General features: G+C 40.7%; 1 protein-coding gene across 8 annotated transcripts in view; it reads right to left on the bottom strand.

The window, feature by feature from the left end:
- KALRN (kalirin RhoGEF kinase) overlaps positions 1-26,145 on the bottom strand; it is a 589,612-nt gene that overhangs the window by 181,021 nt on the left and 382,446 nt on the right. For all 8 annotated transcript variants that reach the window (XM_034423023.3, XM_034422995.3, XM_034423032.3 and 5 more), the window contains one exon: positions 13,025-13,216. In XM_034423023.3, the coding sequence (XP_034278914.2) occupies positions 13,025-13,216 (192 nt within the window). The remainder of the gene's footprint in view (positions 1-13,024; positions 13,217-26,145) is intronic.

Here is a 26,145-nt window from a genome sequence, read left to right as displayed (position 1 = left end):
CAAATCAGCTCAAAGGGTATCCATCAAAGCACAGCGTTATCCGACATTAAAGCACTTAAGCCGGTGGTTCTTGAGCTTTTCTTCACCACGGATCCCTTCTAAATACCTTTTGTAACCACGGACCACCAAGACGTAACTCAAGATTTAAATCATAACGTGTTTTTTTTTGTGGATTCCCTGTGATGACATTGCGGTCCCCCACGGACCACAGGTTGAGAACCACTGACTTAAACAACTGCAATATTAAATAAAATAATCTGCAAAAGATTGGCCTGAAATAAATATATGGTATGAGTGGGCATATATAATGGTTGCCTTTTTTAAAATTTCATTTCAATGAAAGAGAAAGAATACACAAGAGGAAAGAACGCTGCAGTTCTATAACTACCAAAGATAATAGAAATGCTAACACAAGGGGAGTATGGGCCGTTTAGATAATCTTTTGCCATTTGAATCACTGTTTTGGATAACAATTGATTATGCAGATAATCTCCCCCCCAAAAGGATAAGCATACAGGAAATACACACACACACACAAAAGATTCTGTGAACTGCCATCTTTCCCCACTTCAAATCCTGGGTCCCTTAGGCCAGGGGTGTCAAACTCAAGGCCTGCAGGCTAGATCTGACCTGCGGGGTTCTTAGAACTCACCCATGGGGTCGCCCTGGAAACAGGAAGGACCGGCCTGTGATGCCTCTGCCAGGAAAAATGGAGCTCAGTATGGCTGTGCGTGGCCCTCCTGGGCTCCGTTTTTGTTGGCAGAGAGCTGAAGGAGGCGGTGGCAGCTGAAAATAGAGCCTGGGAGGATTGTGCACGGGCTGCAGAATGTTGAGCTGGCCACTCCCACCCTGCCCATGCCCATTCACCCCCACCCCCCCGAGGTCAACCACAACCCTGATGTGGCCCTCAATGAAATCAAGTTTGACACCCCTGGCCTAGGCTATTTCTTGGAGGAAGAGATGACAGGGCAGGAGATGGAGAAACCTGGATGCTCTGAAGCAACTTCAACCTCTTCAACTCCAACCTCTGAGCCAGGTGCAGTGCCACTGCTGCCAAGAGGAGGAAAAGCAGGCTAAACAGATGAAAATCACCAGGGGCAAAACTGGATGTAGCTTCCTTGGAACCAAAACCAAAATGGGACACAGCAAAGCCTGGGAGAAGCCAGCTGCCGAGGGCTTTACAAAGAGGTCTCCAGAGACAGTTGCTCGAAAAAATGTTCATTCAGCCTGCCTTGTTCCTCCATATTTGCAGCCTGTAACCATTGACTGTTTTCTTAGCTATAACAACCTTCACTTATTCCACAAGAGTTCTTCTAGCCTCTAGATCTATCTTGTATCTGTTATTTCTCATTTTGAGAATGGCTTGAAGAATTTTTTGGCTGCTGTAGGAACTCTGTAGGACTCTTTTTCTGGTTCTGTGAGATTGTCTGAAGTCCTGCAGGCTATTATCCAGAAAACTTCTCAATATAGAACTGCAAATGCCAAATAAAATCACTTTTGGAAATCATTCCTACCCCAATAAATCTGTGCATGGGCACGCAGAAATACAACAGACCAGAGTACCGTGTTTTCCCAAAAATAAGACCCTGTCTTATATTTTTTTTGAACCCTGAAATAAGCGCTTGGCCTTATTACCATAATTATTATCAGGGGATGTCTTATTTTGGGGGAAACAGGGTACCTTGACAGGCATTCACAATAACATTTATTTTATTTACTAAATAAATTTATAATTAATTTAATTAATTCAATTTATATGCTGCCCCTCTCCAAAGACTCAGGGCGGCTAATATAGCTGCCAAACTCACACATAGGTGATTCTGGGCAATTTACAACATTTGCAAAATAGAAAATGGCTTCCAATCAGAATTCAGTAACAGAATTTCAGCTTATTCATAATCATTTAGGTGCCATATATTGTATATATCCTATTTTAATCTTCTGTTCTTCCAATTAATAATTATTTGTTCAGTTTAACTTTGAATACATGTATAAATGTGGTATATTTTGCTTATATAATTTTCTAGATTTCACATTCTTTTAAGATCAACACCAGAGGCAAGGTTTTAGGAGAAGGAGAAGTCCTTCACTCTACTTTCCAGCTAATCTTTCTGAGAAGTGAAAGGTGTGGAGAAGCTAAAACAGCCTGCAAGCACTATTTCTTGCCATTTTTAGAAGTTCTTTTATTTCCCTAAATAGAAAAGTTACAGAATTTAAGCTGTTGAAATGCTGAAGATGGTAGGGTGGAAAGGGTCATGTCGAGAAAGACCCAGTTGGCTTTGTTAGAAGAATTCAAATAGAGAGAAGGCAGCCAGGTGTCTTGAGATATTTTACTTTAGATTTCTGAATTGAGCAGGTGCTTGGCCTTGATGGTGTAAATGATCTCTTCCGATGCTATGAGTCTATGTTTAGTTTTCCAATCTTGATAGTTCAGCCTGGCAGGTCAAATCAGACTTGTAAATTGGAGTTTTCATATCCCAGCTTTAAAGAGACATGATGATACATGACACCTGACTGTTACAAATATTGCAGAAACCGAGACTCTATGATCCATTTCCCCAAGCTAAATCCAATACATTCACAGAAGTATCTATGGAGCTGTACAAGCCTTTGGGTGAAGGAGATAACTCGTTTAGACCAAGTACAGTATATCAAACTGATTTTCTAGACTGCATCAATGTCTGTTCCTATTGATGCAAACATGAATGTAAGATCTTGTGCCGATTTGCTTAATTGGAGAAAATGTGTTGTAGCTAAGCAAGCTAAGGAACAAGCTTAGTTATATACAAAAGTCTGCAACAAAACAAAAATGGCACATGATTGTGAATGGCAGGGTGTCTGTTTGCAGCTCTTTAGCCCCAAATGCCATAGTCCTTGATGAAATGACTGTTTACTGTCTTTATATAATAAACATCAAGGGAAATATTAAACTTTATATTAATACCAAGAGCCCTGGTGGCGCAGCAGACTAAAGTGCTGTTAAATAGCACCAGCTGCCTGCAATTACTGCAAGTTCAAATCCCACCAGGCTCAAGGTTGACTCAGCCTTCCATCTTTTCGAGGTAGGTAAAATGAGGACCCGGATTGTGGGGGCAATAAACTGACTTTGTATAAAAAAGAACACTGCTTGGGGGGGCCAAAAGCCCTACTAAGCAGGTATATACAAAAGTATGAAGGCTATTGCTTAACGCATTGTAAGCCACCCTGAGTCTCTGGAGAAGGGCGGTATATAAATCGAACCAATAAATAAATAAATACTAAATATTAAGTCTGAATATTTAAGTCTGAATTTCCTTCTAAGTCTGTATTTATGATAAGTAAGTTTTCCAAGGATCTTGCCCAATAATCACAGACACGATAGGCTTTGAGTTCAATGTATTTATTTACTCCATTTCCTTCTATTCAGGTACTCATTTGGAACTGGTCCTGGACTTCTGCGCACAGCCTTATATATGGAGGAGGTGGAGTCAAGGTAAGGAGGGGTTATGGGAAGGGCTAAGTGAGGGAGGAGGGATCAGTGGGTCAGTCTATGCAATGATGTATACACAGTTAGGCATTTACTTGTAACAAATCCCCCTCTAAATGCCTAACATTCGGGGTTGATTCGTACCCGGCATGGTCACCCCTAGTTTTGATGTGAGATATGTGTGTTGCTTGTTTGGTAATGGTTTCGTTAGAATGTCCGCGACTTGCTCAGAGGTTTCACAATGTACGGCCCTAATAAAACCTACATTTGATAACTGCCTGACATGCTTATGCTTGATGTCGATATGTCTGGACCTCTGACCCACTGCTTCTGCGTTGGAGATGTCTATGGCTGCTTTATTGTCCTCGTGGATAGTTATAGGATAAGCCGGTTCGGTCCATATTTCAGAGAGCAGGTCATCGAACCACACTAAATTGTTAGCTGCCTTTGATAGGCAGATGTACTCTGCTTCTGCCATGGATGTGGCAACCAGGTTCTGTTTGCCAGTATACCAGTGTACCGGGCAGTTATTGATGAGGAACACGTAACCTGATGTGCTTTTCCTGCTCTTGGTATCACCTGCCCAGTCAGCGTCCGCATAGCAGGTCAGCGCCGATTTTTTGGATTTGGATGGTTCCAGGCATAGATACGCGTCTATGCTATGTTTCAGGTACCTGATTACTCGCTTCACCCCTTCCCAGTGGTATACCTTGGGTCCACTGACATGTCTGGATAATAAATTAACAGCTAAGCTGATATCGGGCCTTGTCCAATTGGCAATATACAGGAGGGATCCAATGACAGATCTATACAAGGTGTTGTCCTTAAATGACTCCCCCTCTTCGTGCATATGTTTCAAGAAGTCTGTTTGCATGGGGGTTTCGCATGGTTTAGCGTCCCTCATGTTGCATCTATGTACAAGTTCTAATATTTTCTCCCTTTGAGAAACCTTGAACCCGTTCTCTGTTTTCTCGATTTGTACTCCTAGATACTTATTGACTTTCCCTAGGGTCTTGAGTGTGAATTGTTTCCCCAGTTCTCTGGCGAATTTATTGCAATTTTGCTTGTGCTGCCCCATGTACAGGATGTCGTCTACGTAAATGAGTGCGTATTCGATCGATGTGCCCTCCCTCTTGGCGAAGAGGCAGAGGTCTGCTGATGTGGCGGTAAAACCCATGTCCCTGAGTGTTTTGGCTAGGCATTCATACCATCTTTTCCCGGACTGTCTTAAACCGTACAAACTTTTGTTTAGTAGCCAAGTGACTCCCTCTTTCGCGCCTTTCCCTGGGGGTGCCCTGACATATATTTCTTTATCTAACTTCGCATGGAGGTATGCGGTTTGAACGTCAAATTGGTAGACTTCTAGGCCTAAGATAGATGCAACTACTAGGGCGCTTTTGACACTTTCTGCCCTAACTGTGGGTGAGTAGGTATCCGTGTAGTCGTCTGGATACCTTTGGGCGAACCCCTGAGCTACGAGTCTAGCCTTGTAGAGGGCCTTGTTGTCTTCGAGTTCCTTGATTTTGAAAACCCACTTCGTGCCTATGAGTGTCTTATCGGCTGGGACCTTAGAGGGGGTGTACACGTTCAGTTCGCGCAGGCTAGCCATCTCCCTTTCCATAGCTTGCTCCCACTTATCTCTCTCTACCTGCGGCAGACTAATGATTTCTTCGTATGAGTTGGGTGTTGTTCTATTTGGGTGAATGGACATGACATAATCTTTAAACCTCTTGGGCATTTTGTTTCTGTTGGGTCTGATAGGTCTCATGGGTCTTGTGTCAGTGTCGTGCATGTATTTGGCCTCCTTCTCTGTGACCGTGTCTACCTTGATGATGGGGTGGTCTTCCTTCCACCCCTTGGTGGCTACCTCATGGTGTCTTGGTCTTTGTCTGTCTTGTGTATTTGCTTCTAATGTGATGGGTTTGCTTTCGTCCCTTGATTCGTTTGTGTCTTCCTGTCTGATGAGTGTCTCGTTGGGGTGTATCTTAGACCAGTTGGCGTTCTCGTGGAACACCGCTGTTCTGGATACGATGAACCTGTTGTCCCTGTCAATGAATCTATAGCCTTTTGTGCCTGGTTCATACCCCATGAACCTTAATCTCCTGGAGACCTTGTCTCCTTTTCGCCTCAGTTGCCTGGGGATGTGCACATCCGCCGTGACTCCAAATATGTGCAGGTGCGCAATCTTTGGTTTTCGGTCGTACATCACCTCATAAGGTGTTTTCCCTATTACGCTAGACCAGAGTCTGTTCAGCGTATAATTTGAGTAGTTGATAGCTTCCGCCCAGAATGGCTGTCCTAACCCCGCATCCTCTAGGGCGCATCTCATCATTGTTTGTAGGACTCCATTCCTCTTCTCTGCGACTCCATTTTGGAACGCGGAAAAGGGAGAAGCCTTGTAGTGTATTATCCCGTGCATCTTTGACCAGTTCGAGAATTCCCTCGATAAGAACTCAGACCCCCTATCTGTCATTATTTGCCTTATCTTTATGTTGTGTTGCGTTTCCACTCTCTTATAAAACTCTTTAAATTTTTGGAATACCTCGTCTTTATGATTAATGGTATACACATAGCGGCTGTAGTCGTCTACTATTGTCAGAAAATATCTCCTTTTGTATTTTATAGAGGGCTTCATGGGGCCCACAATGTCCATATGTACCAGGTGGAAGATAGAATTGGTAGTACGGGTGGCTTTTCTAGGTCTGGGTTTGGTTTTTAACTTAGATGATTTACATATAGAACACTCTAAGTAGTTTTTGCAATTTTTTATTTTCAAATCACTGGTACATTCTGTCATTTTTTGGATGACTGGGAAGCTGGCATGGCCCAATTTTCTGTGTAGCAAATGGGCGCAGTCATCGTGAATGGGTTTGCCTATTAGCAATTTCCCTCTGTGTGTCGTGTTGCCTTCGGTGGGGTCGTCTTCCCTGCCCCCCTCTGCCTCAACATGTGTGTTGACTTTATTCTCAGTGTTTTCTAGTTGGGCGATAACTTGGGTCTGGTTATTCTTTTTAGGGTAGAGGTATGTTAGCCCTCCATTAATGACTATTTTGCCGATGCTTTCCCTGTCTCTGGTCAGGTAGGCTTCTCCCTCTTTGAAGGTGGTCTCTATGCCCATGTCCTTGCTCAGTTTAAGCGGTGCTAAAATGTTGTGGGGTATTTCGGGTATGAGTAATACCCCCTCTACTTTGCCTATTCCGCTTATGAACGTGTTTCCTCTCCCTGTCACTAGGACCTTGTTTTGATTGGCCACCTTAATGTGGTAGTTTTCCTTTGTGAATGAGGTCAGTATCTTTATGTCATGAGTTGTGTGGTTGGTGGCTCCCGAGTCGATGAGCCATGTTTCTCCTTCTCTGGTTTGTGAGTGTGTGTGTGTGTTCTCCCCGATCCCATACATGGACCCTGGTCGGCTCTCCCTAGAGCTGTCCCTACTTCCCCTTCTGTTCCTTGGGTCGGGGGAGTCTCTGCGCCTGTATCTGTTGTCTGATGGGGATCTATCGGGGAGCCCTGGCTTCCTGCCTTCCCTTTCCCTTTGGTAGGTGTGGTCCCTTCCCCTTGAGTTTCTTGGGCAATCCCGTTTGTAGTGATTCTTTGAGCCACAAGTGAAGCATTCTGGGTAGTCTAGGTTCCTAGTTTGGAACTCAACTTTCTTAGTTGGCCTGCTGTCCCTGCGGCTGATGGAGTGGTCCCTCCTTAAGCTATCTTCTGCTATTATCCTATTTGTCAGTGACTCGAGTGTGAGGTGGCCTAAGCCTATGCTATCCAGCTGCATTATAAAATTGTCCCAGCTGGAGTCCAGGGAGTTGATGACTATGCTCTTCATGCTCTCTTCGGATATATCCTCCCCACTTTGTATCAGTTCAGTCCTTGTGGCATTCAGGTTCAGTATATGTTCACCCATGGGAGTCCCTGCTTTATGCCTGGCAAAGTGGAATTCCCTGGATATCCTTGCTGTGGTGGCAGCGCTTTTACTATAGAACAGATTAAATATTCTCTGCTGTATCTCAGACACAGTCAGATAATGGCTTAGGCTGGGGTATACACCTGGTGGGATACTTGCTATAATTAAATAGTAAGCCCTGTGATGCAAGCAATCTGTTTCTAAAGTCCAAGGTTTTGTGGGGGGGGGGGTCATCAACTAAAAACAATAGATCCTCTTTTAAAAATAAAACCTGGAGTTGGTGATTCCACTGCATGAGGTTCGATCCATCTAATTTAAGAGTGGGAAAGTTAGCTGGTAAATTCCCTGAGTTGTGTGATGAATTACTCACAGTCTGTTGCTGCCCATGGTGTCTCAGGTGAGGGAACTCACAATATGGCTTGGGTATGCAGTTTGCAGCTCTGTACAGACTTGGATTTATGTTCTCTCCTTCTCTTCTTGCTGGAGCCGACTGAGCATGTGCGAGGCCCATTTCGCTACTGTAGCCGATGGGGGAGTAGCTGGCTGTTGCTGCTCTTAGGCCTCGGCCTAGGCCTCCAGTTGGGGGTCCCATCTCACTCCTGGGGTGTCCGGCTTCATCTCTGGAGGCAGGCATCCATCGCTGGGCGTCCGGATCCATGCAGGGGGCTGGAGAGAGGCGAGGAGGCGAGGCGGTCGTAAGTCGAGGACTTATGGGGTTCTGAGGCGTGGCGGCTGCGGTGGGCCCCGATCCTTGATTGCTGGTCCCTGGGCACGTGAATAGGCCGGGCGGAGGCCGCATGGGGGTTGAGTAGCAGGTGTGGCCTCTTCCCCTCGGGCCTCTTATGCTTGGTGCTGCGGGTGCTGGGTTCGAGTCCTGCCATCTGCATGATTCAAGCATAGTTGGTGCCCTGCGGTTGTCTTCGTGGGGGTTGGTCATTGTGTGAAGTATCTGGGGGTGTGTGCTATCATCGATGGCCCCCCCGTAGCCCCCTCGGTTCGCGGCGGTGTCTCTGGGGTGCATGGCTGGCGTGGAGGGGTTGCGTGCAGGGCCTATCACGGCTGCTGGGGCCTCGGGTGTCTTTCTGGCTTCGAGCTCGGGAGGTGAGCTCCAGATGCCTTGGTGTGTCCCTTCTGGGGTGCCTTTGGCTGTTTCCCCATTTGTTCTGGGGTTTCTTTCATTTCCCGCCATTGGATTTGAATCCTGGCTCCCTATTGGTCGGTGGCCATCCCAAGATGGCCGCCAGGAGCATGGCACGAAAATGGAACCGTTTGGCTCTTGGGCCTCTGCCAGGGGGTATCTCTGTCTTACCGGTCTGGCAGCCTCGTGGTCTTGCTCCTGGGGGCTCATTGCTGCTCCCTGGTCATCTAGAAAGTCCCGGAGCTTCGCGATGAGTTCATCCTTGCTTATGGAGGCTTCTATCATTTTCTGTATGATGTCCTTTAGTTCATCTCTCTCGGGTGATCTGTCTCTGGCGTGCCTGGCTGCACTTTCTTTTGGCCTCACGCTTCTGTTTGTTTGGTCCAGTTCCTCCATCTCTGCCATCAGCCTGGTGGTGGACCTTGTGTTCATCCTTCCTTCCATTTCCGATTTTGGTTCTGTTTATTGGGCATAACTGTCCTCTGCTGCCATTTTGATAAGTAAGTTTTCCAAGGATCTTGCCCAATAATCACAGACACGATAGGCTTTGAGTTCAATGTATTTATTTACTCCATTTCCTTCTATTCAGGTACTCATTTGGAACTGGTCCTGGACTTCTGCGCACAGCCTTATATATGGAGGAGGTGGAGTCAAGGTAAGGAGGGGTTATGGGAAGGGCTAAGTGAGGGAGGAGGCATCAGTGGGTCAGTCTATGCAATGGTGTATACACAGTTAGGCATTTACTTGTAACAATTTATGAAACAACTTTCCATGGCTTTAAAAAATGCAGTTGCATATAATGTCATTTATACATTAGTTGCCCCAAACCAAATATTGGCAGCATTACCAATTAAGACTGGGAATCACAGTTGAAGTGAATGCAATACATGTCTGATATGTTATGGTAACAACACCAATATCATTTTGCATTATGGTGGATTACTCTGCTACTGAACTATGTGAATAGATGAATATGACCTCAGTTATGCTTTGGTACCAAAGTCCAGTGCCCTTGAGAAAGTTAAATGTTGACGTGCATTTGGCCTGACATTTTCAACAGTGATGTTGAATATCAATATGTTCCAGATTGATCCATTAATTCTAAGCAGTCAGGATATCAGGTTAGCAATAATTTGCCTATTTTTTAAAAAACTTAAAAGAGTACCCTGGAAACGGCTCACTTCTTTAAAGAGCAATAATAAAAACTGTCAATTTATAATTCCTCATCCATATAAAATCTTTCTATGACTTACTGCTTTAAGAAGACAGTTCCTGGCTATTATTTCTTTTCCTCTCTGTTTGTGCATTCATTGCTATATTTACTGACTTTCAAGGGGGAAAAAAAGTACTTAAAAGGCACATGTACTTAAGTTGTTACATTTGCCATCAATGAACAAAGATCCAAGTAAATGAATGTAGTATATTTACATTTTATGAACCTCATCTTAAATAATGTCACGAGAAAGTCAGATACTATGAAGTTGTGACTTTTTAAGAATGCCTGGCAAAAATGCCCTTTTAATAGGCAGTCATTATGAATCTAGAGAAAATTAAGAGCAGGGCTGCTATGTAAATTCTATGCTACTAGGAGAAAATAATATTTTTTCCCCAATTCTGAACAGTGAAAATTGATAGCTGAATTTGAGGCTGTAAGAGACTCAGTGTCCTGCTCCAAAAGAAAGTTTTATTAAGCTCTCTGGAAGAACCACGAAGTTCCCACCATTTCCTCTGCCTAGGAATATTCCTCAGACCTTTAGCCAAGGAATGCAGCCTGTCCAGCATGTACATGTTTTCTCTCTGTTCCATCTTATCAATAGTGAAACATGCCACAGGACTCTTTATGTGACTTCTGCTGACTTTGGCTGCCCCCAAAGTTAAGAAGAACATCAACAAAAAAATCACTCAGGGTCAGTCTTTGAAAACTTTTGATGTTTTCCTCCCTTTTCTGACAAAATAAAAATTCATCTGAACTAATTAGCTTCTCTGTTATCTCAATGTTGAGTTGATTATTCTGATTAGCTAGTAGAAGGAAAATAGTGCCACAGGGCAGGGCACGATTCAATATAAAGACAGTTGCAGTTCCTGTTTCGGTCTGCCTGTCTATCTCTGACTTAAATTATTTTTACAAATAATTCAAGGAGACAAACATATCCAACACACCTTCCTCTTCCTATTTTCCTCACAACAACAACCCTGTGAGATGGGTTGAGCTGAGAGCGATGACTAATCCAAGGTCACCCAGCTGACTTTCATAGATAAGGTGGGACTTGAACCAACCGTCTCTTGCTTTCTAGCTTGGTGCCTTAACACTAGACTAAACTGGCTCTCAGTTTGTAATAATAATATAGTAATGGGTCTTGGTTATAGGACAGGGATCTGCAACCTTAAACACTCAAAGAGCCGTTTGGACCCATTTCCCACAGAAAAGAAAACACCAGAAGCCACAAAACCCTTCCCGTGCCTGACTATTTCCTGAGTAGCCACAAAACTAGCATATGTAGTTGAATTAAACATTCTGTTTTCTTCTGAAACTTTTATTTTCTTGGATTTATCCATGGTTGGCCTACTGGGGGTTGAAAAGCTCAATAAATCGTGTGCCCACGGGTGTCACACATTAGTGGTTGTAAATGCATATTTTGAGTGACAGAGAGCCATAGCAGAGGGGTGAAAGAGCCACATGCGGCTCCAGAGCCACAGGTTGCTGACCCATTATGAACCTGAAAATGGCAATGAATCTATCTGTGTTTGCGTGTTTGACAAATCATGATCTGCCATAATATGGTTCACCCAGTTTTGGATTAAGCACAATGCATAAAGCCAACCAACTGCGAAATTCAACAAACTATGGTTGAAAAGTATAACTAACTAGTGGTGGCTAGTTAGTTAGGCACCAAGCTAGAAATGAGTGTTCTAGTCCTGCCTTGGGAATAAATGCCAGCTAGATGACCTTAGGCCAATCACTCTTTCTCAGACCAACTCACCTCAAAAGGTTGTTGTTGTGAGGAAAACAGGAAGAAGAAAGAGCATTGGATATGTCTGAGTTGTTTATAAAAATAATAAAGCCAGATGTTTAAAGATGTTTATGTCTTGGTACACTTGCCACATCAATTACTATATTACACTCTTTTCAGGTTTCACAGGGGACAATAAATGAAGGTTATAGTCCCAAATTTCTTGTGGCTGATTTTATTGCTTTACTTATTTATATGTACCTGAAAGTTATGCCACCATTTTAAAGCTTATACTACTCTGATAATTAAACTTAATTGTTTCTGTTTTATTGCACATGAGTTTTGGAACAAGTAGCATTCCCTGTTTTTGTTATTGTTTTTAGCCAAAATTCTTTTAATGTATTTCACCTCACTATTCTGACATTGTCAATTCAGCTTTGGACATATTCATTTCCCGTATGCAGGTTAATAGCTGAAATATTTTTTTTTATAGTTTATTATATTTATAGTTTTTTTTATAGTTTCTTTATAATTTTTACACATTATTTGTTTATAGAACACAATCCTGTTTTCAAAGCTATTTGAAGGCATGGTATGAAGTTTGAAGATGGAAAAATGTAGAGTATGCTTTAGTTATACCCTCAGGCCCTTAGTTTCAATGTCCTGACCTCTACGTCTGCTGGAAAAAGTCTCCTATTTTCATAGATTTTGAACATTGTTCACTTGTATTAAAACAACATTTAGCCCAGTCCTGAGGAAACCACAGAAAATCAAAAGAGGACATATATACAGAACCTACTTTGAACAGAATGAAATCAAAACTATCTCCATTAACTGATTCTTGTTAGAAACAGTAGTAAAGTAGAGAATTTTAATGCTTCATTAAAATTCAATTACCTAAGAAATTTAAGAAACAATAATGGCATTGTGATTGCTGTCTTTTAAAGAGCTCAAACCATAAAGCAGAACTTTTTTCTCCGTATGGATGATCTTCCATGTAGCCTGGACCATTACATTCAAAAAAATAAAAAATTATCAATTCCTTTTGCGGATCTTTATGCTTCTTCAGAGAACTGGTAGATTCTTCAAATCAGTGAAGGACATGAAATGATGAATGTAAAGGGAGGAGGAAACTGAATACATCTCATTTATCTCTTTCTACTTTGAAAAAAAAAACATTCAGAGAAGAAATCTATGTGTTGATATTCCAGTTACAAAATACAGATGAAGGGTCTACTCCATTGCATATAAACTTCACACAAACACTAAATATTAGTAATCAGTAATCAGTGTTAACATGCACATTGCTATTCTGTTATGGAGTTTCAGACAGATAGGCAAACAGATAACATTTCTACTGATTCCACTTTCTTTTATAGTTATGTTGCAACTCCAATAGGGAGACTTGTAACATTTATATAATTTGGCAGGTCTTCTAAACTTTAATTTCATATAACCTAAATTTACTCTAGTATGCCTTGAGCAATATGAACATATTTTGCCATGTTCCATACTTGCAACATAGGTCCAATGGTATCTGAATTTCTATTACATTGCAGGCACCTTACCTCTTTGGTATGAGTGTGGAAGGAGACAGACATATCCAAAAGAAGCTTCCTCTGTTCCACTCTCCTAACGAAGTCCTGAATCCGCACTTCTAGATGTCGTGCTGCTTTGTAGATCTCTTCGGGATCACACTCCCCAGTCTGAGCCAGTTGCTCTGCTGCTTCCAGTAGCTTGTCTGCATTAGTATAGGTATTCTACCAATACACAATAAAAATAAAGTGCAAATCACAAAACGCTATTCATTAATATTCAGAGAAAATCCTTCCAGAATTCAAGAAGGGAAACCAGCATGTTAACATGACAGCAGTTGTGTGATGAAATTGGAAAAGGAGTTAGCAAAAATTGGCACTGAATAATCCTCAGATAAACGCTGAAGACAGTTCTTATTTGAAATGTGCACACCTTTCCACTGCTTGCTTTTTTTGTTAGCTTCGGGAAACTCAGCGTGCGGTGATCTCTGGGATCTTTCAAAGACGATGTAAAGAAGCAACTCAGATTTAACTACTTCATTGGTGGCCGTGGTCTCCTGGGAGATATTTCACAACACATTTGATTGTGAAGGAGCGCTGATGGCTAACAGGTTGCAACATGTAAAGTACATGCACTGGAAAATTATCTCAGAAAAACATGTTGCTTTTTTTATTGCATTTATGAACTGGCTAAGGAAGAGCACCATCTGAAAGATTCTAACTCTATCCAAGGCAGTTACAACTATCTTTAAGATTTATAGAATTTCCATTTCATAACTTAGGAGTTCTGACATGTGCAAGGAGCAACCTACAGTAATACATTCTCTACTGCAGGAAGGAAATTCCTTTTGGTTTCATGGAGTTATTTCACATTGCATTAAAGCAAATTAGCAATTTGAGGCCTTGTACGGATACATAAGTTCATTATAGTCCTTTCCAAAATATTTATACCATTCCTATATTTTATGTATCTGTTTTTCATATTCTACTAATAGCCAACAAGAATCCACAAAAGTATGGTTTTTATTTTTTTTAAAAACGATCGATTGATTGTTCCGGATGTCCAGTGGGTTGCAAAGATAATAATTTAATTTAAATGTCATGTTTATATTTAAAATTGTTAAAATGTATTATCACGCACTTTGACCCTTTTGTGAAAGAAATGAAATGTGATGCTGACTATATCAAGGCCTAAGCATAACTTAAATATTTTTCCAAGAAGATTGAAAAAGAAAAGAAAAAAAGATTGTTTTGCTGCCGAAACATGATTGTTTCAAATGCCAGACTCAAGCCTTGAGAATTAATTTAGTAAAAATTCTGACAGACTTTGATGCTATGGAAAATTTTGTCTATGAAGAAGGAAATATCCCTTGAGAAAACATTTCCACAGAAACATTTCCATATTCATTTGAATGCAACTGATAAAAGTATCCAGAAATAAAGATTATATATAATAATGTTAAATAGATATAACACACTGTTGGCATTTTTCACAAACTTACCTTTTTTTTTAATTTTCCAAAATGATCTGAATCATTTTATAGGCAGCACATATTTTGCCATATCCCACTTCTGAACGATTGTGCTAAGGAAGTCTTGCCTGCAGGCAAACATCTTCAAGATTGATATATTGGTATTGATCTCCTAAACCCAGAGAACCTGACTACAGGTAGTGCTCGACTTACAACAGTCCGTTTAGTGACTGCTCGAAGTTACAATGGCACTGAAAAAAGTGACTTATGACTATTTTTCACACATGACCATTGCAACATCCCTATGGCCATGTGATTTACATTCGGATGCAAGACCACTAGTTCATATTTTATGTAATATCCTGGGATCATGTGATCCCCTTTTGTGACCTTCTGACAAACAAAGTCAACGGGGAAGCCAGATTCACATAACAACCATGTTACTAATATAACAACTGCAGTGATCCACTTAACAAATGTGGCAAGAAGAGAGCCTTGGTACTACAGTGGTTTAAAGCACCCTGTTATTAACACAGCTGCCTGCAATTTACTGCTGGTTCGAATCTCTCCAAGGCTCAAGGTTGACTCAGCCTTCCATCCTTTCTAAGGTAGGTTAAATGAGGACCCAGTTTGTGGGGGCAATAAGCTGACTTTGTATAAATATACAAAAGTATGAAGGCTATTGCTTAACGCACTGTAAGCCGCCCTGAGTCTCCGGAGAAGGGCGGCATATAAATCAAATTAAAAAAAAAAAAAAAAAAGAAAAGTTGTAAAATGGGGCACAGCCCATTTAACAAATTTCTCGCTTAGCAACATCAATTCTGAGCTCAATTCTGGGCTCGCAACCTGGGGGTCCTCCTGGACTCACAGCTGTCTTTAGAAGAGCACTTGACAGCTGTGGCCGGGAGGGCGTTTTATCAGGTTCGCCTGATTCGCCAGTTGCGTCCCTTTCTGGATCGGGACTCGTTAAATACGGTCACTCATACCCTTGTCACTTCCCGCCTGGACTACTGCAATGCTCTCTACATGGGGCTCCCCTTGAGGAGCACCCGGAGGCTCCAGCTGGTCCAGAATGCGGCCGTGCGGGTGGTTATGGGAGCGACGGGGTGCTCCCATGTGACCCCCCTCCTGTGTGAGCTGCACTGGCTCCCAGTTGTCTTCCGGGTGCGCTTCAAGGTTTTGGTTACCACCTTTAGAGCGCTCCATGGCTTAGGATCGGGGTATCTACGAGACCGCCTTCTGCCACCAGTGGCCTCTCACCGACCAGTACACTCCCATAGAGAGGGGCTTCTCAGGGTGCCGTCAGCCAAACAATGTCGACTGGCGGCCCCCGGGGGAGAGCCTTCTCTGTGGGGACACCCGCCATCTGGAACGAGCTCCCCCCGGAGATACGGAGGATCCCGGACTTGCGCACTTTCCGCCGTTCCATCAAAACATTTCTCTTCCAGCAGGCCAGCCTGGCCTAACCTCTCTTTTAAACTGTTTTATAATTTAAAAATTTTTAAATTTTAAATTTGTCTTTGTTTTTGGGGTGTTTTAAATTTATTTTTTTGGCCCAATTATTTAATTGTATTTTAATAGTTTTTTAACATTTGTAATATATGTATTTTATTTGGCTGTTCACCGGCCTGAGTCCTTCGGGAGTAGGGCGGTATACACATTTAATAAATAATAATAATAATAATAATAATAATAATAATAATAATAATAATTGTGGTCATAAGTTGAGGACCAACTGTATTATTTGTAAACCTGGGCTATCTCTATTCCTCTATGTTACAAACGATCCAACTCACTCTTCACCAAAATTTTGTGTTTAAGTCAATGTGGAAGATTTCACAAAATATACCTGTTTGGGTTCCTAATTTTCTGTGTTGTTTTAGAACTGTAATGGAGAATGGGGTAAACATTCATTAGAAGTGTGAGAATCATTGCCTTTAGTTTCATTTAGCATACCTTCATCACTGTGCATGATTGTTTCATAAACATGTAACAACTAACACTGCCCATTTAATTGTTTTTATTTTCTAACAGGGTCTCATAAAAGACACTTCCTTTTAAATGATACCAAATGAAAGAAGCAGATGCAAGTAGTTTGTGCAAAAATTAAGAAGGAAAATTATACAATTTCTGCCACAAAACTCCCACTAACATTTTTATAACTTTGATGCAGCCTGGAAGATACCAACGAATAATGCTACATATTACTGATCCATCTTCATGATCAGATATGTACTGGCTATTGTCAGGACACAGAAATATACATATACATACATACATACATACATACATACATACATACATACATACATACATATATAAGGCTCGGTGCACTTCTAAAATTTCTGGAGATGCCAAGTCACTAATTATAATTTAATCTCCTAATTCACAACAGCACCTTCTTCAGAAGTAAATAAGACTAAATTGATTGCTACCTGCATTCACAGAATTACAACTAATCAAGTATTCATGTTGTGCACTGTCCAGAGTTGCTTTCAGTGAGACATTATAAATTTGTTAAATAAATAAATTTCCAATTAGCATGGATTTTGAGTGCCATTACATAACGGCTACATATACATACACCTTGGAGCCGAAGTGATGCAGTGGTTAGGGTGCAGTACTGCAGCTACTTTAGCTGACTGCTAGTTCAGCAGGTCAGCGGATCAAATTTCACTGGCTCAAGGTTGACTCAGCCTTCCATCCTTCCGAGGTGGATAAAATGAGGACCCAGATTGTTGGGAGCAATATGCTATTTAGTATACTGTCTTTGGTGTAAACCGCCCAGAGTCCTTGGAGAGTGGGCGGCACAGAAATATGAATAATAAATAATAATAAAATAAATAAAAAACACCATCCTCCATCTACTACACAGCTCTTGAGCGCCTCACATTTATTTATCTATCTATCTATCTATCTATCTATCTATCTATCTATCTATCTATCTATCTATCTATCTATTAAATTTATATTATAGGAATAGCTTTAGTTATTATTAGTAATAACATTTAACATGTCCCACCATTTAGCTCTTTGAAAGAATAAACACCAACAATTTTTTCTCCAATTGTAAAGTTCTATAGCCCTTCTTTCCTTTAATCATTTTATTCACTTTTTTTTCTTAAAGAAAACAACTAATTCAATGCTGGCATATGGTGTATCAAGCTATCAAGATGTAATTTCATTCTGGAGAGCCCTCATACTCTCCTCAATTACTTGAAATGTCGCCAGCCTGCACTGATAAGAATAAATTGAGCACCAATTATAATTTGCCCCTGGCAAGTCAGACCTGTGAATGAATTACCAGTCCCTGTAAGGAATATAATCTAGGGATTAGAGATTGCATCCTAGATTTCACCCTATTGTTAAGAACACCAGAGCAACTGCAGCAAAAACTGGCCATAGTACTAGGTGAATATTAGAGCTTCAATGCTAAATGTAGAACAGCACGGCAGAGAAAAATACAAATGGGTGCAAAGAGAAAACTGGCTATGGAACAAAAAAAGAGATGAGCACAGATGGTTATAATTTGAGTTATTGAAACTCAGTGTACATTTCTACATCATGCATTTATCCTGCATTGCTCTTGAGCCACTTTTCCACGAAATGGATTTTTATTTTACTCAACTAAATAGCCTATCTCCATATACTCATTTTTAAAATAAAACTTGCTAAAAAACTATTTTTCTGGAAAGTTCTAACCCTATCATTAGGGTTCCTGTTTCTCGGCTGCTGGTATTTTTAATTCTTTTAATGCTCGTTATTGTTTTTGTTGTATTTTAATTCTGTGGGCTGCGGATCACTCCTTGAGATGGGCAGCTATATAAATTGGATGGCTAACGAAATAAATAAATAAATTACAGATAAGGAGGCTGCCTTAAGCAGCTGGTTTTTGGTGTTGGATATGGAAAGTAGCAAATTTTCATGTACCAACTCAGACAAACAAGCTAACAAGCTGTCATCTGTATCTCTATAACTGTCTGTTTTGGTTCTGCAACCCAACAAGACAGACACAGACTTCAGAGGATAATTAGAACTGCAGAAAAAACAATTGCTACCAACCTGCCTTCCATTGAGGACCTGTATATTGCACGAGTCAAAAAGAGGGCTGTGAAAATATTTACAGACCCATCGCATCCTGGACATAAACTGTTTCAACTCCTACCCTCAAAACGACGCTATAGAGCACTGCACACCAGAACAACTAGACACAAGAACAATTTATTCCCAAATGCCATCACTCTGCTAAACAAATAATTCCCTCAACACTGTCAAACTATTTACTAAGTCTGCATTACTATTACTATTAATCTTCTCATCATTCCTATCACCCATCTCCTCCCACTTATGACTGTAACCTTGTTGCTGGTATCCTTAAAATTTATATTGACTGTTTCCCTATGACTATCATTAAGTGTTGTATCTTATGATTCTTGACGAATGTATCTTTTCTTTTATGTACTCCGAGAGCATATGCACCAAGACAAATTCCTTGTGTGTCCAATCACACTTGGCCAATAAAAATTCTATTCTATTCAATAAACAACAGGCTAATCAAGGACTCTCCAAGACCACTCTCATTCTCACACTGACAGGGCAAGCCACTAGAACACGGGTGTCAAACTTGCGGCATCATGTTGCCATCACATGATGTATCGTGATGTTTTTTTCCCTTCACGGGGTGGGCATGGCCTGCGCGTGACACATCTGGCCCGTGGGCCGCCAGTTTGACAGCCCTGCATTAGAATATAAAATGAGAGTAAACCCAAATCCTCTCTAGCACTGATGGTTACAGGTAGTCCTCAATTTACAATTGAACCCAAAATTTCTGTTGCTAAGTGAGACATTTGTCAAGCGAATGTTATCCCATTTTACTTTCTTGCCACAGTTTTTAACTGAATCACTGCAATTGTTAAGTTAGTGACACATTTAAATGACTCTGGCTTCCTCATTGACTAGCAAAAAGATGATCATATGACCCTGGGACACTGCGATTGTCATAAATGCGAGTCAGTTGCCAAGTGTCTGAATTTTGATCACATGAACATGCTGGGATGCTGCGACGGTCATAAGTGTGAAAAATTGTCATGTCATCTTTATCAATGGTGCTGTAACTTTGAAAGGCCACTAAATGAACTGTTGTAAGTCGAGGGCTAGTTTGGTGATGAAATGTCTGCAAAATAATAACCAAGCTCAGAGAACCCCAAAGTTCAACTTGTCTACAAATACTCACTTCTAACCATTCTCATGTATCTCTACTACTGCTGCAAATCCACTGCAAAGGAAGGGGGAAAGTGTTTAGAACGATTTTCTGCTTTGAGAGGCAAAATAAGATGGTCAGCCTTAAGTATTATGCACTGGATCTGATTCCTCCTGAGGTTGGGCAAAGAGCAAGAGAGACTTATGGTTTTATGCTTTGTGCGTGAATTTTGTAGAAGTAGCCCCAGACTTGCTTTGAAACAAACAACAACTTTTGGTTTTTGCTTTCATCCAGCAAGGCAACCTTTATATTCTTAATTACTTTCTCTCTCATACCACTTGTGCATTTGGGGACAGGGTTTGTTTTTGTGTCAACCTACAAAATAAAAGCAATAAATTTAGAGCCTGGATTTTTTTTTTGGTCTTGTAGATCATTTTGGAGAATGAGTGCATACCAGTGGTGGGTTCCTCCCGGTTCTGTCCGGTTTGGCCGAGCCAGTAGCGGTGACGATATGACATCACCGAACCGGTTCTCCCCCCCACCCTCCCCCCCACCCCCACGTTATTCTTACCTTTTATTTGGTCCCACCCCCAATCTATTGCTGCCTCCTGAGTCCCAGCTGATGACTAGAGGGAAAAAAACTGTTTAAACTCTTGCCGTGGGGCTTCAAAGGGCCGTCCTACAGCTGATCAGTGTTAAAAGCAAACAAATGAGTCGGGTCGTAAGTGCGAGGACTGGTCGTAAGTGTGAGGACCTTCCAGAAATGACTCTGACCAGCTAGCCACGCCCACCTAGTCACATGACCTCCAAGCCACACCCACAAAATAAGCCACACCCACAGAACCAGTAATAAAAAAATTTAGAACCCACCCCTGGTGCATACCATTCCTTGGAATCACAAGTTTTTCCCTTCTTGCATATTGTAGACAAACTGATGTTCTTTACAAACAAGACATAAATGCATCTTTTAAAAATATGTCTTTCCAGGCAGGGTTGTTCCCCTTTTATAAAGACAGCAACATAAACAGGGGACCAAAATACACACAAGTTTCTAGCAATGACCTTTTTTTTAAAAAATTGTGCTTCCTGGAAGATTTAGGGAATAGAGGGCAAAACCCTTTCTCCTTTTAGACAAAGATGAAAATAACAAAACCACAGAGAAAAAGCGTTCACACAATTTCATGAATTGTGCCTGGTGGATATTTCCCCCCCCCCCCCCCGTTTGTGAAATGAGATGAAAAGTCATGCAGAAATAAACCGAAAGGACAGAAGTCAATTTTTAGCAGGATTTTATTCTACACTGCATAACAACAGATATAAATGCCCAGTGGGTAGGTGGAAGTTAAGTAATGAAAGAAGGGTTAACCAAGGGCTTGTCCCAGCAGAACCCCTGTTGACCTATCTAGTTTGAAAACTAAGCTGATTTCCTGAATGGAAATCTATCAGGGAATGCAGAATTGTTAAGTTAAACAAGAAATCAGGAAACATTCAGGAAAACAAAAATGGCAACCACTTTCATATTGTACTATTGACCTGGAAATTGCAGGACTGTGGCCATGAAATCCATAAGTTTCAAGCTTGACTTAAAAGAGACAGTACCGCATCCAAATAACAAATAATCTAAAGGGTTGAACAGCAACTCCTTGTTATAAATTTGTTGCCATTTTATTTTTTTAAAAAAACCTTATGAGAAATTTAGAAAAAGATTGGTTTTCATTTTCTATCTTTTGTCTGGTACTAACCAAAACATGATTTGCACAGAACCCCTGAAATAAAAGAAAACTTTTAGCAAGTAATAAAATGACAAAGATTAAAAAAATAAATCACAGATATCATAGGTATCACAGGTATCAAAACAAACCTGATCCAATTTTATTGTATTCCATCTGGGGACTTTTTCTATGCCCCAATCTTGTAAAATCTAGCATCATACATTGTTCTGATTTATTTTAACTATTTATGATCTTGCATAAAATTACAACATGTTGTAATGATCTGCAGCCATTCTAAGATACTACAAGTCTCACTAACTGGAAATTGTCATAACTGAATTAGAGAAAATATATTTAAGTATGTTGTTGTTATTGTTGTTGATGATGGTGATGTCAGCTGAACTGATCCACTGCAGGATGAAAGCTTCTTCACTGAAGGCTATAGATAAAAACTGCCACACTGGTAGGTAGGAATTTTTCAACCACCTAGTCTAGGATTAAGAGAGTAGGACTAGTCAACATTTCACCCAGCCAGCATCCATGTGTAAGGGAGAATTAAAAGCTCTTGCTCTTAATCCAGTTTTTGAATCACTATACCATCTGGCCCTTCTTTAAATTTGTAATACAACTTGTATCTAAATCTATTTTTATTCATATGCATGCATTGCACATTGTATTATTCACTTGGATCCTTGTTAAAATGTACTTTATGTATGAAATCTAGGGGAAGTGCCAGCCTATCCTTGCTTTGAATGTGTACAAAGCCTTGCCTTCGCTCAGTCAGAGTTGCAAAGCTGTGCTCACTTCATCACGTGCCAGGTTTCCTTTTGAATGTCACTTTTATTCACGCACAACTCTAGAAAATGTTTGTTGGGGTTTTGGTACAATTATATATTTCCTCCACAATGGCATGCCTGGATTTTTTTTTTTTTAAAAAGTTATATTAATGCTGAACTTAGATAATTGGTTTTATGCATGTATCCAATAATTGGTTTTATGCATCATGCCAGAAAAAGAAAGAATGGGAAATTAAATAATTAGCTGGTATTTGGAAGCATGAATCAGACAAGGTTTTAGGTTTTATTGGCCAAGAAAATTCATACGCTATTCAGATAAAGGATGGGGATATTTAAAGAAACACTGTTGTTTGCCAGCACCTATTAAAATTCATAATGAATTTGACTTTAAAAGGAGGCTGTTTAATCAGTCTTGTAGAGAAAAAGCATTCCTTCTGATGAATGCAGAGAGAGTGCCATCTGCAGGACTAAAACTGCTAATTACAATTACTATAATTGTATAGTTTTAAGGAAAGGTGTATTTCCTCTTCCTTAATTTCCTTTGCATTTATTATCTCCCTTAATAAAGAAAAATATATCTCATTTGAGTAACAAAAAGTGCTACTTTACAATCCCACAGGGTTATACCAAAATTATGCAAGTACTTAAGCCCTGTGTGGCAGTTTTGGGATTCAAATTTTTTTACTACCGGTTCTGTGGGCGTGGCTTGGTGGGCATGGCATGGCTTGGTGGGCGCGGCTTGGTGGGCATGGCAGGGGAAAGATACTGTAAAATCTCCATTCCCACCCTGCTCCAGGGGAAGGATACTGTAAAATTTCCATTCCCTCCCCACTGTAGGGGAAGGTTACTGCAAAATCCCCATTTCCTCCCAATCAGCTGGGACTCGGGAGGCAGGGAATAGATGGGGGCAGAGCCAGCCAAAGGTGGTATTTACTGGTTCTCTGAACTACTCAAAATTTCCACTACCGGTTCTCCAGAACTGGTCAGAACCTGCTGAAACCCACCTCTGCTGTGTGGTACTATCAATGCTGAGTCCAGTTACCTGTTGCAATTTAGGAATTAAACAGGAATGAAAAGAGACCAGTCAAGATGCAAGAAAACCAAAAGACAGACTAATGGAGAAATCAGGCAATCAGAAATACAATACATTAAAGATAGTAAAAAGCTCAGCTACACCAGGAAGCTCTTGACATTTCTCTGCTTGCGATGATCCAATGCCCCAAATTAGTCAAAATCCAGAAGGGTTTTTGCTGATGTATTTTACCACATGTAGGATATGTCAAACATGGAAAAGCTATTGTATTTGCAATGAAGGGTCACACTGTTTTTAGGCACATGATGACCTGCAGGGATAAAGCAATGAGGATTTCCCCTTTCGGTTTGGGGATTACTTTAAGAATCTTAACAAGCCTACCTTGTTTTTCTTATGCTACAGGGCCAATAAAGCAACAAATTTCTATTTATATTCACGAACACTGCTAGAAGACTTTTTCAAGAAGGTATAGAGAAATTTAAATATACAACATTCAAAACAAGATATGGTGGTCTGAGTTTGGAATATTGGTTATTCCAGTGTTCGTAAACAATATTCACCCCAAGAGGTTGTTTTTTATTATTATTATTATTATTATTATTATTATTATTATTATTATTATTATTATTGGAGTAAACAATATTTACTTCAAGAATACAAAATACTCAAACAATAATAGTGGCTATGATAATTATTCTTTATTAATTCATAATAATGAGAGACAAAAAGTACTTTTGAATCAGAATGGGGGGAGCACCTTTCCCAAATGATGCCTGTGCTTATATTGTTTTTCTGTATTTCTGTCCCTAATTTGACTTTGAAAAGAAGCGTGAGATATATTTTAATCTAGAAAAGCATAAGGTAAAATATGAGTTATCATCAAGCTGGTGAAGGAGAATTTCCTTCTTAACTGTCCAAATAAAACAGGTTCAACACATATTCCTTCAAAGAAATTCTGGCTCCTCTATTTTATCTCTGACTATGACACCCACCCTCTTTCCAGATGGTGTTCTGCCCCAGCTACAGACCCCAAAGAACGCAGCACACACAAAGTCTGTACCAAACTCAATTTACTAAAATAACTCAGTCTTTTTCAAACAAAGGCTGTTATTAAACTTTCTTAACCGCCTACAAGAAACCAAAGATAAAGTAATCACAATCTTACTATGGTTGGCAGAAAGCCCAGAAGCAATTTACAGAGAATCCAGACATGAAGGAGAGTGAACTAAAGTTGTTCCCTACAAATTGCTTCAGTCAGCGTTCCTCCTTAAATAGGCTAAAGGAATGGCCAATTAGCCCCAAACCTTACTTTTGAGGAGACCTCCTTCTGAGGAGCCACTCCTGCCTTTTGGCAGCTCTGTGTGCCCATGCATCGAGAAGAGGCTCCTCCTCTTCCTCCTCTTCACTTTGAGGAGCTTCTGGAGGTTCTGAAGGCCCTGGCTGAATCCCTGCCTCTGGCACCACATCTTCTCCAGCCTCCTCATTGTCTGACTTGAGTGCCAGCTGCGCAGGCTGCTGGCGCAGTACCACACCAGCCTCCTCATTGTCAGAATCAGCTAGAATCCGCACAGGCTGCTGACGGGCCACAACAGATGGTGTACAATCTCTGGGTGTTGGATTTGGGGTAGAAAATTTGTACATTACGAGGAGCTTCCAGCTCTTCGTTGTTCATTAAAGGAAACTGACTATTTATTTAGTCAATAAATTAAATTTATATGCCACCCATCTTGCTATCCTTTTGCAAGGCTTCTTTCTGTACTACTCTGAAAAAGAAGCAGTTGAAGTGGTTAAAGTGAGGTACTGCAGGCAAACTCTGCCCCACAGCCTGGAGTACCAATCTGACAGGGCTCAAGATTGACTCAGCCGTCCAACCTTCAGAAGTGGGTAAAATGAGGACCCAGATTGTTGCGGGAAAGATGCTGACTCTGTAAACCACTCAGAGAGGGCTGTAAAGCACTATGAAGCGGTATATAAGTCCAAGTGCTATTGCTATTACTGTCTATGGAGATTCCAGTCATCCCAGTCATCCAGTCATGGTTGTCCCAAAGGTGCTTTTTCAAGAGACAACTGGACTTTCTGTTTTTTGGGGTTTTTTTGAAGACGTTTCGTTTCTCATCCAAGAAGCTTCTTCAGCTCTGGCTCCCCACTATCCTGTCAGAGCTGAAGAAGCTTCTTGAATGAGAAGCAAAACGTCTTCAAAGAAAAACCAGAAAGACCAGTTGCCTCTTGAAAAAGCACCTTTGGGATATTAACTAACAGTATTACTATTAACTTCAGCAAGGTATCTTATATTAGTCACTTATTTTCTAGGCTTGTGCAGAAGAAAACAATGCAAAAGAGGTGTTTTCTCTTAGCTAAGTCCACTTCCTATTAATCATATTCAATAATGGGGGTTTTGTTTTGTTTTTGGTGCCTTTGAGTCACCTCAGACTCCTAGCAAGTGCCTAGATATGTCCCTGACTTTTTCTTGGTAATATTCTAGAAGGTGTTTTGCCTTTGTTTTCTTCCTAGGGCTGAGAGTGAGTGATTGTTAGGCTTTGTGCTAAGGGGAAGCTAGAACTCACAGCCTCCCAGTTTCTAGCCTGGTGCTTTCTCCAATACACCAAACTGGTTCCTCATTCGAAGTTCTATTAGACACCATCTGATATCCAATTCAGCATAGATCCAGTCTTATATTACAACTGGTTGTGCTACTAAGCAGGAACATCCTTGTCTTGTCAGGATGCTCAGTGGTAAATAGAGTTAAATGTGTTTTTGGGCAGACAATGGCAGTGCGAATGAGAGAAGCTTAAGTAATTAAAAAATAACTCTTGAAAAATTCAATATGCATGCTTATGGGAAGTGTCAATAAAGGAAAAATGTACTTCCGTATACTTTGGGTTGTAAATGCCAAGAAGAACGTAATTAATTATGGCAGTAAAACAGAAACGATAAACAAGA

This window comes from Pantherophis guttatus, chromosome 1, assembly GCF_059756535.1.
Source record: "Pantherophis guttatus breed Tessera chromosome 1, ASM5975653v1, whole genome shotgun sequence".
NCBI classification, from domain to species: Eukaryota; Metazoa; Chordata; class Lepidosauria; order Squamata; family Colubridae; genus Pantherophis; species Pantherophis guttatus.
This window is presented reverse-complemented; position numbering and strand designations above follow the sequence as displayed.